This window comes from Arachis hypogaea, chromosome 13, assembly GCF_003086295.3.
Source record: "Arachis hypogaea cultivar Tifrunner chromosome 13, arahy.Tifrunner.gnm2.J5K5, whole genome shotgun sequence".
Lineage (NCBI taxonomy): Eukaryota > Viridiplantae > Streptophyta > Magnoliopsida > Fabales > Fabaceae > Arachis > Arachis hypogaea.
The window spans coordinates 680,686-696,884 of record NC_092048.1 but is presented as its reverse complement, the minus strand read 5'-3'; the positions used below and the strand labels follow the sequence as shown (position 1 = coordinate 696,884).

At 35.4% G+C, this 16,199-nt stretch overlaps 2 protein-coding genes across 5 annotated transcripts; both read right to left on the bottom strand.

The window, feature by feature from the left end:
• Window positions 1-5,850: 5,850 nt before the first annotated feature.
• LOC112736232 (actin-related protein 2/3 complex subunit 4) lies at window positions 5,851-9,445 on the bottom strand. Its single transcript, XM_072212999.1, has 9 exons — window positions 9,330-9,445; window positions 9,125-9,171; window positions 8,961-9,026; window positions 8,814-8,866; window positions 8,544-8,571; window positions 7,608-7,682; window positions 7,054-7,158; window positions 6,564-6,653; window positions 5,851-6,202 (listed from the first exon to the last, which is right to left on the bottom strand). Exons 2-9 carry the CDS (start codon window positions 9,125-9,127, stop codon window positions 6,113-6,115), a joined length of 510 nt encoding a protein of 169 aa, XP_072069100.1. The 5' UTR covers window positions 9,128-9,171; window positions 9,330-9,445; the 3' UTR covers window positions 5,851-6,112.
• Window positions 9,446-10,406: 961 nt separating this feature from the next.
• On the bottom strand, window positions 10,407-15,262 carry LOC112736231 (uncharacterized). Of its 4 annotated transcripts, XM_025785597.3 has the most exons (10): window positions 14,722-15,234; window positions 14,511-14,603; window positions 13,888-13,992; window positions 13,276-13,428; window positions 12,726-12,824; window positions 12,501-12,629; window positions 11,687-11,866; window positions 11,392-11,508; window positions 11,197-11,292; window positions 10,407-10,754 (listed from the first exon to the last, which is right to left on the bottom strand). In XM_025785597.3, exons 1-10 carry the CDS (start codon window positions 15,034-15,036, stop codon window positions 10,602-10,604), a joined length of 1,440 nt encoding a protein of 479 aa, XP_025641382.1. In that variant the 5' UTR covers window positions 15,037-15,234; the 3' UTR covers window positions 10,407-10,601. The 4 variants fall into 4 exon arrangements, with proteins under 4 accessions (XP_025641382.1, XP_025641383.1, XP_025641384.1 ...); XM_025785598.2 differs by lacking the exon at window positions 11,197-11,292 and having other exon boundaries at window positions 14,722-15,262; XM_025785599.3 differs by lacking the exon at window positions 13,888-13,992 and having other exon boundaries at window positions 14,722-15,201.
• Window positions 15,263-16,199: the final 937 nt, after the last annotated feature.

The following is a 16,199-nucleotide window of genomic DNA, read 5'->3' as shown; positions in this document are numbered from 1 at the left end:
CCCCTGCTCGAGGTCGAGCTTTATGGAGTCGGACTCGAGCAATCAAGTAGAAAGGATTTTCGAATGAAGCCTTTTTTTGTTGAACTCATTCATTCTGAGTTTTCTAGATAACTTGTTTTTTATACAAGTCACTTTTTTGAAGCACAACTCGTTATATATCAAGTTGTTTTGCGCAATTTGTTTTAATACAAATTACTTAGATCATATGGTTATTTTTTACTTGATTTGTTCAACTCATGGGTTTGAGTTGTTTTAAATCATCAAGCCGTATTATAACCATTGGATACCAATTTGTACCTCGTCGCTTTATCCGAGCGACCATTGAAAAGATCATCTCGTGATTTTTGCACTTTGTCGAGCATAAATTGGCGCCTTAGGTGAAGGGATTATATGCTTATTCCCTCCCCTTTCTAGTTTTTACAAGGTTGTCATCCTTGTGTGTGGTACAACTCGTTTTATCCAAGTTATTTTGGAGGATAGTTTTTACGTTTCGATTTTAGTCAAAAACGTTTACAATCCTTCCTTTTTAACTCGTTTCTATACGAGTCATTTGGTTGAAGTGATTTGTAGTGCCCCTACTCGAGCCCAATTTCTTTTTAAGAGTTGGGGTCGAGTATTTAACTCAGGACCGTAGCCGACCTGATAAGGAACCGACGTGATGTTTCAGAACTGACGTGTTTTTTAAAAATTCTCAACAGTCCCGTCTAATCAAACGTCGCGTCCGTTAGGGATTTGTGTATTCATACGCGGGGATCAGTTACATTGGGAACGGTGCCTCTCTTTAAATGACGGCTTCCGTTTTTACCATTGTGCCCCCAACGTTTTTATAAATACTTTCCCTCTCTTTCCTTGCTTCGTTTCTGAAAACTTTCACACTTCCTCTCCTCTGTTCGGAAGAAGCTCTTGTTCGAAAGAATTCACCTTTCTCTGTTTGTTGTGTGCATGCTTTTCTGTTTTAGGTTTCGAAAAAACCTTTTTGATCTTTGTTTTGAAAAACCTTTTTCTTGGCTGACTGTCCCTTTCTTTAAGTTAAGTTTTCCTTAACAACTCGGGACAGCCTTTTGCCTTAGTGCTTTCAATAGGTTTCCTGATCTCTTTTTGGTATTCCTTATACTCAATTTTTGATTTATTGAGTTCTTCGTGACTTAGGCTACTTTTGCGATTCATTTTAATTTTACTCGGTTTCGCATTCCGACTTATGAGTCGGACTGCTCCCGAGTTTATCATGATCGACTTTTATAACCTCTTTACACCGACTTGTACCTCGTCGTTTTATCCTGACGACCATTTAGGTCGGTTCATGGGATTTTCACGCTTTGTCGAGCTTAAGTCGGCGCGTTTCGTAGAAAGAAAGAAAAACGAGAAGGAATTTATAAGAGATAAAAGATCTTTATTTATTTGCGAAGGTACTTTTACTGCTACTAAGGGTTTTTCACTATCTATGATCCCTTAGTCTCTATTGTGATGCCTCGTTAAAAACCCCCCTTCAGAAAAAACCCTTTCCTTTTGGGAAAAAAATCATGAAGTTGGGAAAAGAGTATACTAGGGAGTAGAGTTCGCTTTAACCTTTTCCTAAGATCTCGGTAATCTTGTGGGGTCCTATCCTTTTTGTTGTCAGCTTTCATTAGCCCGAACTCAGTAGCCTGATATTTTTTCTTATCAAGATGAGGTTTTTTGCGGCGAATCTTGTAGCCATCCTTTGTCTCAAGAGCTCTTTCTTTATCTGAGTTTGCTCTCAGATTTCTGGAAGGGGTTCACGTTCTTCTTTCGTGCTGTAGCATCATTGTAGAATGTTGTCTTTGGTTAATAATTTTGGACTTGGCTCTCATAATAAGCCAGTGCCCCTACTCGAGGTCAAGCTTCATAAAGTCAGACTCGAGTATTCAGTCATGCCATTCTTGAATCTTACTATTTGTTGCTATGTGACTTTTACAAGTTATTTTGGACTCTCTTTTTGGGAGGTCGAATAACTTGTTTTATACTTGTTGTGTGTTAATCTAGTAAGGTCGGATACTTATCTCTTGGCTTGAGGAGGCATTCTTATAATAAATCACCATCCTTTTTCAATTTGTTTTAAACAAATTGTTGTGAGGTCAGGTTTACATCCTCTTCGTGTTGATGTTTGATTATGATCACGCTGTCCTTAAGTTATTTGTGCAATTCGTTTTAGGTTTGCCCCTTGCCAGCTTGATTTAGTACAAGTGGCTTAATGAGGTCGGACCATGATTTGCATTTATAACTTTTTACACCACTTTGGATCTCGTCACTTCAAGTCAGAAAAAGTGTGCATTAGGGGGTAAGGTGTGCTTTTCTAGCTGTAGTATCCCTTTTGTTGTAGACATGGCACAATCTAGGCAGATTGTTTTCGAGTAAGTCGAGTATGTTGTAGTAGTTCTTTTTCAAGTTTTAAGTGACTTTGTTGGGATCTCTTTATTTTGGTGTTGGCTTTTCTTCGTCCGATTTTGACCCGATGTCATTTTGGATCAAGACGAGGTTGTCGGTTGAGAAATTTCTTCGTATGACCTTCTCATGGCCATTTATGCTTGGGATCTGGTTCTCGAAGTCGTACCTCAAGAAAAAGGTTGGACTTTTCTTTGTAAGCTCTAAGTTTATCCGACCATGTTGTAAAGTCTAACCTTTAAAAGAGGTCGGATTTTTCTTTGTGAGCTCTTAAAAAAGTCGAATTTTCCTTTATAAATTCAGAGATTTTGACCTCATTGTGGTCTGACCTTTAAAAGAGGTCGGAATAAGCTCCAAAGGAAGTCGGATTTTTATTTGTAGACTTGAATCCTCAGAAGAGGTCAAATTATCTTCATAAGCTTGGATCCTTAGAAGAGGTCGGATTTTTCTTTCTAAGCATCAGAAAGAGGTCGGACTTTCTTTCTAAGTTTGGAGGTTTTCGTCCTCATTGTAGACTTTGATCTTTAAAAGAAGTCGGAATCTCTTTCTGATATTCTTCGAGGTTTTCGACCTCATTGTAGAGTTGATCGTGAAAGAGGTCGGATTTTTTATAGACTCCAAAAAGAGGTCGGATTCTTCTGAGCAATGAGGTTTTAGACCTCATTGTAGAGTCTAACCTTTAAAAGAGGTCGGACTTTCTTTGTGGGATCTAAAAGAAGTCGGATTTTTCTTTATTAGTCTGGAGGTTTTTGACCTTATTGTAGAGTTTGACCTTTAAAAGAGGTCGGACTTTTCCTTCATGAACTTTGCAAGAGGTCGGATTTTCTTTTTGAGCTCCAAGCTTATTCGACTTCGTTATAAAGTCTGACCTTTAAAAGAGGTCGGACTTTTCTTCATGAGCTCTCTAAAAGAGGTCGGATTTTCTTTGTGAGCTCCCAACTCATCCAACCTTGTTGTCAAGTCTGACCTTTAAAAGAGGTCGGACTTTTCTTCATGAGCTCTCTAAAAGAGGTCGGATTTTCTTTGTGAGCTCCCAACTCATCCGACCTTGTTGTCAAGTCTGACCTTTAAAAGAGGTGGACTTTTCTTTATGAGCTCTCTAAAAGAGGTCGGATTTTCTTTTTGAGCTCCCGGCTCATTCGAATTCGTTATAAAGTCTGACCTTTAAAAGAGGTCGGACTTTTCTTCATGAGCTCTCTAAAAGAGGTCGAATTTTCTTTGTGAGCTCCCAACTCATCCAACCTTGTTGTCAAGTCTGACCTTTAATAGAGGTCGGACTTTTCTTCATGAGCTCTCTAAAAGAGGTCGGATTTTCTTTTTGAGCTCCCGGCTCATTCGACTTCGTTATAAAGTCTGACCTTTAAAAGAGGTCGGACTTTTCTTCATGAGCTCTCTAAAAGAGGTCGGATTTTCTTTGTGAGCTCCCAACTCATCCAACCTTGTTGTCAAATCTGACCTTTAAAAGAGGTCGGACTTTTCTTCATGAGCTCTCTAAAAGAGGTCGGATTTTCTTTTTGAGCTCCCGGCTCATTCGACTTCGTTATAAAGTCTGACCTTTAAAAGAGGTCGGACTTTTCTTCATGAGCTCTCTAAAAGAGGTCGGATTTTCTTTGTGAGCTCCCAACTCATCTGACCTTTGAAGAAAAGTCTGACCATCATCCCCTCCAATGAAGACTGGGCCTTTATCACCCCGACTTTCTTTTTTCTTTGGATCGGATTCCAGTTTTCTTCCTGGAAGGCATCCATCTTTATTGGTGTGCAAACAACATCAAATTCTACCACAGGAATATTTCTTTCCATATCCATTGACAGTGATGTAATTTGTGAGCAACCAACGAAAGATGTACCATGAGAATTTTTTGTGTTATTCACTGTTGTAATTGACATGTGAATCCACTGAAGAAAAAACTGGATTCATCACTCCGTTGTCGGATTGGGTTGCATTCAAATTGGCTGATGTTGTGTATTTGGAACATGCAACTGCTCCATTCCATGAGTGGGTATCATGGATTTTTCCGAGATTGTAAGTTGGCACAGATGTCATTGTCCATCCTATTTCACGAAGAGGTTGGGTTTAGTCACGTTCCCTTTTCCTCTTTTTTTTTTTTTTTTCACGTAACTTCTTTTGCCAATTGAATTTTCTAAATTGAAAATTCTTTTATTCAATTGGCTTTCGAGTTCCCTTTTTTTTTTTTCACGTAACTTCTTTTGCCAATTGAATTTTCTGAATTGAAAATTCTTTTATTCAATTGGCTTTCGAGTTCGTCTTTTTTTTTTTTTCACGTAACTTCTTTTGCCAATTGAATTTTCTGAATTGAAAATTCTTTTATTCAATTGGCTTTCGAGTTCGTCTTTTTTTTTTTGGTTTGCTTTTCTAGAATGGCCTTGGGACAGTGCTTTCTTCTCTTTTGTTTAATCCAATTTAACTGTAGAAGTAGAATCATCATCCCTATTTGATAACCTCTGCCCATTGGGAGAAGTTTTTACGGAATTTCTGGTATCCATAGAAACTGTATTCCAGCTTCTTTTTAACATGCTTGCATCTTATTCATGTTGAGTGGTTGTCTGACTATGTTGTTGATCATCCGCCATTATCAAGAGTTGAGCTCCAGGTCCCCGGCAACGGCGCCAATGTTCCGGGGCTTACCTAGAACCGGACGGTGGTTGGGCTTGTTTGTGAGGCCCAAGCGCTGGATGAGTGTGGTCTCTGACTTGGTTTACGTCTGGGAGCCGCCTCCGAGTTGTGTGTTCCAAGAGATGGGGGTGTACCTGCAAAGACACTCCGATGCCTAAGTCAGCATGGGGATAAGCAGGTTTAAGTGTCTTGGAACTTAGAGATACCTGAGGGGTGTCAGTGTATTTATAGTGGTGATCCAATAACCACCGTTGGAGTAGTGCCACCTTTTTAGGTGGCTAACCGTCCCTTTATTTAGGGATTGTTGAGATATGGCTTCTAGAAGTGGATTGAGAGATTTTAGGGGCAGTTACTTATTTGAATAAGTGTTATCTGCCAGCTATCTCTTGAACCCGACTCCTTTGGAAAGAAGTCTGTGTTGAGTCCGACCTCTTCTAAAGAGGTCGGTGAATAACGAAGGCCAATCTTTGGATTGGGCCTTTTGGTGTATTTGGACCTGGGCCTTAGTGTTGGGCCAGTGTATTAACAGATTTAAAATTTTCATTTATATAAAAAATTTAAGTTAAAAATTCAATTTTTTCAAAGATGAGAAAACAACCATATATCACCGCATGTAACTTTCGAAATAGTTGTTATTATTAAAAATAAATCCTTTATCTTTCTTTGTGGTGAAATTAAATCTTTGATTAGTGTTCGCTACAAACTCGTTTTTGATATAATAATAATAAATCTTTAGTTGGTGTTCATAACATTCTCAAGTATAAATTACAAATATATTTATTTTTAATACTCATATTTAGGAATAAGAATACAAATTTCAAAACTATATAATAAATTTTCATGAGAGAAGTAATTAAAATTCCACCTACTAAGAACCCCATTAATTATATAAACTCATTATCTGGCCTATGCAGCATGAGATTTTTCTTCCTAAATTAAACTAACATCTACAAAATTTATTCACTGTAGCTACAATCACAAACACTGGCATTGCATTGCGACCCAACACTCCGGAAACTAACATCTCTGCAACAGTAAGAAAATTTACAGGCATTTGGTAGTTTTTAAGGTAAAGCATCATATAAACTGCTTCAGAAACTCGGTCGCAACAAGCCTCCCCCTTGTGTTCACCGACATTTTGAGCTCGCTAATCTCTTTATCAATATCCTGCATTTTCAAATCCGTTACTGAACTGCCAACAATTAACTCAATATGAAAGAAAAACATAAATTAATATGTTCTAATACATAATAAGAGAAGAAAAAATATCTTGCTGCATTTTTTGCATGTTATGCTATTATCTGAACCAATTACTGGGTGAATCATGTTCTAAACAACCTTGTGCTAAAGTTTTCGTATTGATGGGAAGTACAAATGAGTAATCAGTAATGCTTCCTTAACAATTCCTAGGATTTCAAAGTTTTGATAGCCACTTGATTTGTTACCACAGATACAGATACTACCTTAAGCTACAAAATGAAATGAAATGAAATGCAAATCCTATTTATGGGCACAATAAGATTCTTGCCTCCATAAATTGCACTATAAAATCAATGAGCTTGTGCTTCTGCATCTCCTCACAGTGGTAATTTGTTATGAGGAAGCTAATGTCATATCCCTGCCAAGAGAAGCAACAAAAGACAGCAAATTTTCAATTAGATGTTACCAAGAAAAGTCGATGCATGTTAACAACACTCTGCATCTTCTATCAGGTGTTTACAAAGCAAGTTCCCACTGTCCCAGAGGATTTCTTTCACATTTTTTTTTATCAATTACTACATAGGAAATGGACAAGACTCGAGATTTGACGTTCTATGTTTTTGTCTACTCTTTGTAAGGATGGCAATTCATCAACCCAAGCAAATCATTAGAATGTAGATACAGGCAATGTACAACATCTATGAAGCAGCCACAAAATAGAATTTGATCATTAATGACAACATTATTTGATCAGAAAAACTATCACCACACACTGCTGCAGAATTAAATCTCGTAGTGTAAATGTCCAAGATATATACCTGCACAGGCTTTCTCCTCAGTACTTGGAAAGCCTCAGCCCTCATTGACAAAAACCTAAGAAATTTCTTGGTCAGTATATTTTCAAGTTCATCAGCCTGCTTCACCTGCATGAGAGGATATAATTAAAAATAAAGGAAACTATGAATATCGGTATACATCATATGTTAATCTGATTATTAGAAACATTCTCAGTTTGCTAATATGCTGACAGAATTAAATTATGAAAGCAATTTGATCATTGTCAAGATGCTTGTATGATATTTTGCTGATGGGATCTATGTTAACCATGTTCAAGATGCAAGTGTAACTCTAAGTATAACATATGTCAAAGTTTCTAAGAGGGGCAGAATGTGCATTGCAGCAAAGTTGAAGGAAAGAAATAAAAATCTAAGGTCGAGTTGATAGCTCATATCTTAAGGAAAACACGGGACCTTTAGAAGCCAAGAACTCAGGAAGCTAGTTATCACATTATCACAGCAGTAACTAAATGTTTTCAATGTCTCAACAAAACATTATTTAAAATACAGTATCAACCAGAAAAAGATAAGTTTACCTTGAGACTTATCCGCAATGAATTGATAGATGTTTCAATTAAGCATTTTTCAGCCTCATTTCTACATATCAAAACCTGTAAAAATAAAAAATAAAAGCACAAAATTGCACTTATCTTCCTATGGAGAATTGATTCAAAACATATTAATTTCTGTAAACATCACTCAGAAAAGTAGAGTAAAAGTGGGTGAAAATGTTAAGGCACAATTACCAACTATGAGTCTCAGGCTCAGGTTATACCTAACAAACACATGCAAAATTCAAACTGGTTTCCTAATTATGGTAAGAATGAGCAAAACAGAGAATGGCAATAACAGAACAGCATAGATCCAAGAAAAAATGATACCAAGTACAGCCAGCATAAAACATGTTTTCATTCTCCACTTTTGCCACACATAATACTTGCTTTCCATAACAATGCAAACAAAAGCAAATCATGTACTGTAACAAGAAAGGATGACACTTAATCTTTAGAATTCAAGCCTATGTCATTAAATCATAGACTGCTTAATAATTGTTCCTCCTGAATTATCCATTAGTCATAAAATAGTAATCTCACTATGTGCAAGAGGATGCAATAATCTAATGTGCTCTCTTAATTCTAGTACCTACATAAAAAAAAAAAAATCTAACTCCGCTTATGTTACACCTGCGGTACATAGCCGGTCCCAAACCCAGATAAAGGAGGAGGGTTGTGTTAAGTCTTCGACAGCCAACATAAAAACTTAGTCGAATCTTCATTACATTCATGACATAAAAAAAATCTAAGCCATCTATCTAAGACTCTTTATGAACAGTTGCCTGATTACTATTACATTGTAATGTGGCTACTTTTTTATAGAATCACTGAATCATGGCATTAGGGTAATCCATGGTGTGTCCTTTCACCTAGGAGCATTCTCCTAACATATTTCTTTTGCAATAGGAAGGTTCTTACCGGATTGAGAAGCAACTCAGGGCTCGACCTGCAAATAAATGACAAAACTTACAACCTTCACTGAGAAATTTATTGCTTTGATTTATATATAAAAAAAATAACACAATGCATTAATCATAGTACACAATCTTTCAACATGGATATCAACTGTCAAATTAAGTATAACCTAGAGCAATCATAACTTTTGGAACATAAATAAATAAATTAAAAAAAAAATCAGCAATAAGAACCAGTGTGTGAAAGTGAAATATATATGTAAGAGAAGCATACTTGAGCTCAACCTCAGGCTTGTTATGCCTTTCAACTTCTTGACAAGGGAAGTTCTGCAACCAACCAAAAACCACAACAATTCTTAGTTTCACAACAACAAGAAACAATAATAATTAAAAAATAAAAGGTGAAAAAGCAAAAACATACCTGGAGGCACATAGCGGCGTCAAGGGTGTTGCGAATGCACGTCAAGTAAGGGCGCAAGGTGGAGGCCTGCAAAACATTCAAAATGGAATGAATTGAATTGAGAAGCTAATAACTGAAAAGAAAAACAAAGGTTTATCGAAATCGAAGTACATGTGGGTGCGTACCATGGGACTTTGGTGGTGGTGGTGGTGGTTGCCTCTGAAATCTGAATCTTCAACAAAATGAAAGAAATGGAAGTGATCCGAAATCAGAAAGCAACCTTGGAGTATAAGCAAATCAAATCAATGAATGTATTTGGGAGTGGAGTGGGTCAAGAGAGAAAGTAAAGTAAAAGAAAAGTCCGGTCGGTGTTTCAAAGTAGCCACCCACCACTACGGTATTTTTCTGCTCTACCACCACCTCACCTCAGTCACTCACCTCCGTGTCGACGACATCAAAAATTAAAAAATAAAGTATAATAAAATAAGATGAATTTTAATTATTATTTTCTGGGGATCTATTTTTATTTGCACAAACAAAATATTTAATAAGTTTAAAAACTATTTTTATTCTTTTAAATATTTTGTTTTATTTTTGGTCCTTGTAACATAATTCTGTTTCTTTGTTTTCATAAAAACAATCACGAGATATTTGATTTTGATCCTCTAAAAAAAAAATCTTTACATATAAATCTAAATATTTTAAAAAGCGAAAGAGTTTTTGTCTTGGATAAATTATAATATTTCATTTTAAATAAGCTATCATTTTAATAAATTTAAGCCAAGCTATCATTATTTTAGCAATTAAAAATAAACCTAATATTAATTTTGTATATGGAATATGTTAAGAAATCAATATTTTAGTAAAAAAATTAATCAATTTTAACTCAAATATAAAAAAAAAATTAATCAATTGCCTTTTGCAGTTATTACTATCCCCTGAGTAATTTATTCTTAAAAATTTAACCGAGTAATTACATTTCTTTTGGTTGGTAGTTACAAGTTTGGTTGCGGTTTCGAATCTCCTATCTTTTAAAATTTTTTTTTTTGCCAATGAGTTATAGCTCAAATGGCATAATCTCCCCATACTCAATTAAGAAGTTGCGGATTCGAGTCTCCTATCTTTGGTAAAAAAAGAAAAAAATATTTCAGTCAATGTTACCCATCAGTTCCTTTGTCGGTAAGGAAGACTTGTCATTTGTTCGTAGAACACCACATCAGCCAAAAAATTTGTATGAAAAGTCGTAACAATAATCTTATCAAATAATGCATGTTATAATAATGCACAAAGCATCGCAATCTTATCAAATATCAAATTTGTTCTAGTTACGATAAAATTAAATTCTGCGCAACTCTTTATCCAGCTTACTATAAATCAACTCAACTGTTTATCCCATGTTATATTTTACACATTTTTAACAATTATACTAATTCCCTATCAAAATTTATCTAATGTCCGAACACGCTATTTAGCTCTGAGCAACAATCTATTATTCTAAGAGACTTGTACATAATGGAATATAGGCGTGTTTCATCATTCTCAATAGCTCAAGTTGATGAACTTTCAAAACAGTTCAATAGATTTTATCGAATTTCATTCCTAAGCCAAGAGACAAAAGCAAAATTCAAACAATGAGGCGAGGGAGAAGCATTAGACTAATAATTATACACGAAACTTGTTAGCAACATAAAGCAAATGACTAATGTTTGTTGAGGGATAATTTTGCAGCAACTTGAGATTAGAAGTGAAATCACCCGCCAGGAGGCGCTTGCGAACCAGAATTAGCATTGCGCAGCATATCCGCATCAGGGTCTCCTACATGAGTAATATGTATGTTAGTTTTCCTCTTCATGAAGAAAGAACTATCTAAATGCCTTGCAGCAAAAATAACAGAGATTAGTCATGCTTGTTGAAACACCCTGAATTTAATGTAGCAAGTGACATGTAACACAAGAATTCTCAGTGCAAAGGAAAGAATGAACCTATAAACTTGAAACGAGTCTACAAGGGTCCTAAAGTGTCATTCCGACTTAATCCGTATTGATATGACTATTGAATGCATGCTCGGGAAATGAGTGCAGAAGGGTTCTGTAATGTTCTATAAAATTAACCATCAGGCACAATGAAATTCAGATTTCCTGTTTGATTAGGATCCCCTAAAGTAGATAAATATGCTGCATAGTATAGATCACAAAGTCAAAGCAGATCACTACAACTTAGAATTAAAGGGGTCGAAGCTGTGTGATAGTAAACCTACAATCGTTAAAGCTGTCTTCACTTCCTCATTCATGGTTACCTTACCCTGTTGCATTTTACTCAGGAAGAACCAAATCCTTTCCTTTATTTTCGTGTTCTATCTTTGTCATAAAAAATGCACCAACAGATCATAAGGCTAAATAGCAGTGCATTATAGTTCAAGAGACTACAAGGTAAATAAGGAGCAAAATTATACCTGTGGGCCCTCTGGATCACTTAGAAGTGTGTCCCAAATGTGAAGGCTGTCAGCAAAATTGAATTCTTGAGTCAACAGGAGAGTAATCCATCTAAATGCATAGAATTGGGGATTGACCTGAAAATTAAGAACCAAAAGTAAAGCAGCAAAAATGAGACCTCTGTTACTGACAAAAATGATGCATAGCCTCAGCTAATCCATTATTCACAATCCTTTGCAGCATGCCAGTATCTCCAAATTTGAACTCTAAGATAAACAATGAAAAGATAGAATAATATTAAAACTTCGGTCTTACTTTACAAGTGATCTCAAGATGGCGCCACAGCTCTTCATCATGTTCTTTCAGAAGCTGGGATAATCTTGTAATAGTGGAACGGATGCCGACAACACTGTTGTCAAGTTGTTTAACGAAGTTATCTCGGAAGCCACTCAATAATTCAACAAAACAGAAGAATGAGTCCGCTTCAGCAAAGGCCTGCATATTATAACGGGTAACTCATGAGCATGATTGACCAAAGGTATAGCAGGACAGAACATGACAGCAACATGAACTAAAATTCCTCCAATGCTATCTAATCACTTCTTTAGCAATGAATTCAAAAAGTTATGTTGTCACCATATTAAGTAGTTCACATATTTTCATGTTCTATTTCAAACATCCCCAATGATGAATTATATTTGTTAACATTTCTTGTCTACATTCCCCTCAGGAAGCAACAAAACAAGACCTAGCGAATCTTGACCAACCCCAACGCAGGTTGCCGCTTTAATTAAAGCACACACATGGGAAATATCAGCAGGTAAATAAAGCAGATACTTACAAATAAAAATATAGAAAAGATGAAAACCAGGAGACTTTCCTACCATGCATCTTATCATAGCAAGGAAAAAGCAATCAGCTTCTCATGGGTAAGCATTTCTTAAAGGGATTCTTAGGTAAGTTGGCATTCTTTTGAAAAATATTAAACTTGAATCAAGTAGTTTCTAAACAACACAAATATAATTAGATGATAGGAAGCTAAGGTAGAGTAAGTAAAACATGGCTATGAAATAAAGAACAAGATTATACAAAAAAGACTCAAGTTTACAAGAAGATATCATGTACTCACTGCATTTTCCTCATCAGGGTCATTTTTGAACACATAGTAGAGAGGAGCCAATAGCTCATTCATCCCTTGAACATATCTTACACCTGGGTTTAACTTTGCAAAGATAATTAATATGTTCTTTAAAGCCTCCTGAAAATGTCCAACAAGTTAAAAATGAATTCAAAAGGTTCATTTCATAAATTGAGTTGAATTTGAGGTTCTATTGGTTTCAGGATAAAGGCCAACCTGATTGGATTTTGCAAACTGAGACTCACTACAGAAAAAGTGCATGTCAGGATGAGTGCGCTTTACATCTCGATCAATCTGATCTATGATTTCCGTATCCTACAAAATGCAAAGAGGAACATTTATCTATTATAGTTTATTAGCATGAGATTTGCAGTTATAATACATGAATAAACAGTTCATTTCACTTATTCTTATTTATTTATTACTGTGAGCAAAGGAACCTTCCACTTGAATTGTTTCCATTTGTTACCCACTAAAGTAAAATGTTGAGCATCATTCGATAGAATGCCGGAAACATGGTTCATGCAGATCACAAGAACAAGTAAATATCATTTTCAAAATGTTCATAACAACTTCATCGGGATAAAAAATACTAATAGGGGGTAAAATATTCCAAAGAAGATAGGCAATAAAACGGGTAAGATTGCTCAGTAAATGAAATAACTCCGGGATTTTGTTTTCCTCGAGTTATTTGAGAGTTATATAACAAGCAAATGCAGTCGAAGTTTTAATCATTAATTCAGTGAAAAGGTATCTGACAATTTACCTGGAAGAACTGATTCCATACACTGGTCTCTCCAAGACTCAATGGATGCTCCCCATGAGTGATTTCTGATCTAGAGAGCAAGGTTCTACTCTCAACTTTGGCATCATCAGCATCAGAACTTGTTGAGTTGTACATCCTCCTTGTGATTTCTGACTAGCTAGCCACGTAAACATTCAGAGAGCCAAACAGATAAAGCAAAAAGAATAATATGCATGAAAATGTTAAAAAACACTACTTCGGCAAAGGTTACAGTTAGACACAAACACAATAAACACCCTACCAATGTAACAGAAAAAGCAAATCAATCATATCAAAATTCAGCATGTTAATGTGATGAGTAATCTTTTAGCATTATCTTCCATCGCCTACAGTAAAACTAAACTCGTGATTGAAAGGTTTTGTTTTGTTTTGTTATTTTTTATTTTTCATTGTGTTTAAAGCAACTATTTTACAGCTTTTGCCTGACAACTGAAGTTATCAACTATCTATGTTCACAACTGAGACAGCTATATCCTTTGCTCACTAAGGCCGGAGAGAGAGAGAGAGAGAGGCTGGAAAAAGTTCTGCAATAATTCGATGAAAACAATAGAGCTCCCTAAACAACTAACTTACAGGATTCACAAGAATATCATCTTTAAAATGTTTGTACTGGGACCTCTTCTTTGCTAATTCAGCCGACCAAAGCCCACGATCTGGAGGAAGATATCCAAGCAAAAGCTGCAAATGTCAATAAGCAAAAATTGCAACTGTAATTATCAATTCCATTTCCTTCTTTAAGGGAAAGTACTCTAGACTAACCAGAAGCACACAACCAAATCCTGTTTGGTTAACTCAGCTGGATGAACAGAGTGGGAATGGCAGGGAATACAAACAGACTAAACAATTCGCATGTTTGGTTTATTGGTTGGATTATGGAGAATAGGCATTCCCTCATTCTCACAAAATAAAGAAATCCCCATCCCATTGCACTCATGCATCTCCGTTTCACTTAAAACTTAAAAGATCTAAAAATAATTTTCCCATTCTTTTGTTTGAATCAATTGCAACACAACAATAAGGAACCTAATCTAAAAACACTATTCAGCAAATCTACTTAACTATATAACCACCTCTTTTATCTATCTACAAACAGAAACCGAAAACCACTAAATGTTCTTGGCTGAACTGTATAGCCATCTCTCTCTCTCATACACACAGATATCACACATGAAACCCTAAAGCATTTACCGATTTACCTTCCAGACAGTAGAACGTATCCCAGCACCATCAGGAAGACCTTGACACGCGAGCCTTCGCAATTCCCTCATATCTATCACCTTCTTCGATAACTGTCAAAACATTCAATTTCAACCAATAAAAGTAGTTAGTTAGTTGGTTAGTTAATAAAGGTAGCTCTTAATTTGTTGCTAAAACAAGAAACTTGAAACTAAAACAAAGGAAACAAACCTCAGCCGACAACTCGGCCTGGCGAGAGATGTCATCGGCGGAAGGGGAAGAAGAGAACGTTGCATCAGTGGAAGTGTGAGTGTGATTCTTAGGACGTGAATCTTGGATCCTCTGTGGCTCGGGAGGATCATCCACGGTGGCCGGAGGGGATGGCGGTTGGGATGGGGCGGCTGATGATATGGCGGAGGTGTGTTGTTCGATTGGGAGGTCAACGGTAGCAGAGGAAAAGAAGGGAGGAGGCGGAGGCGGAGGAGGAGGATGGGGGGAAGACCAGAGGGAGCTGTTGAGCCAGTCAGGTACCTTCTTCTTCTTCATTGTTTTCACTTTTCAGTGATAGCACAATGAACGAAAGAGGGATTTGATTCCAATTCTAGGGTTTCTGCAATTGCAATTACATTGCATTGGTAGCATCAAACATTCAACATGAATGAACTCACATCACATAAACAATGAGCACATATCACAAGGAAATGTGATTATTAAGCGGACTCGGATTTTATTTTTTATTTAATTAATCGAACTATGATTAATCTGTATCTGTATTTGTATAATTGTGTTTGGTTAATAACGTTTTAAACAATCTTATTTTAATTTAAAAAAAATAAACGAATTTAATATTATTTCACCTAATATTATGACTTTCTTTTGTTTTTGAAATTATCACAACTTCTTCAACATTTATTATTTGGCCAATTTTATTGTGTAGATTGGTATCTAAATTTTGTTTAACTAATCACTAAGTACATCAAGAAGAATGAACCATAAATAAATTTTTGTCACATTTTCGAACCATTTAATTTTAAGAATTATTTTTTGTCAATAATATAAATTTTTAGATACTATTTTAATAATTTATTCCATATTTTTTGTTTATCTTATATTTTAATCAATACTAATCATTTTTTTTATTTTGTTCATTGAAATATTAGTCTGTAATATTCTTCTAATAATATAACTATAAATACAAAAAAGATTATTTTGCTCCCCTCTAAAGAAAAAAAAATGCGAGAGTTTGAATAAAACATAAGGAAGAAAACAATTTATCTTTTTATTTTATCTATTTTCGTATTTTCTTATCTAAATTAACCTCAATTCATTTTATTTTATTGGCATCAATTTCTAATAAAAATAAAACATGTTTATTGAGTTCAGAGTATTAAGTTAGAGACCTGCTACACATACAAGTTTTTTTGGCATACAAGTTTATACAAGTTAATCCTAACTCAATAAAATTCACTTTTATAATGTAAGAAAGAAAAGGAAGAGTTTGAATTATACAAAATTTATCAATATACATACACAAAAAATTTTTAAACAATACAATATAAATGACTTGTATGAACTTGTATGTATAAATAACTTGTATGTGAAGAATAATTCATTAAGTTACTTAGTCACCAAAAAAGAGTACAAGTTACTATTTTCTTATTGAGGGTTTGATTGCACTTTGCAACATCGTTCAAAATTAAAGAGATTTA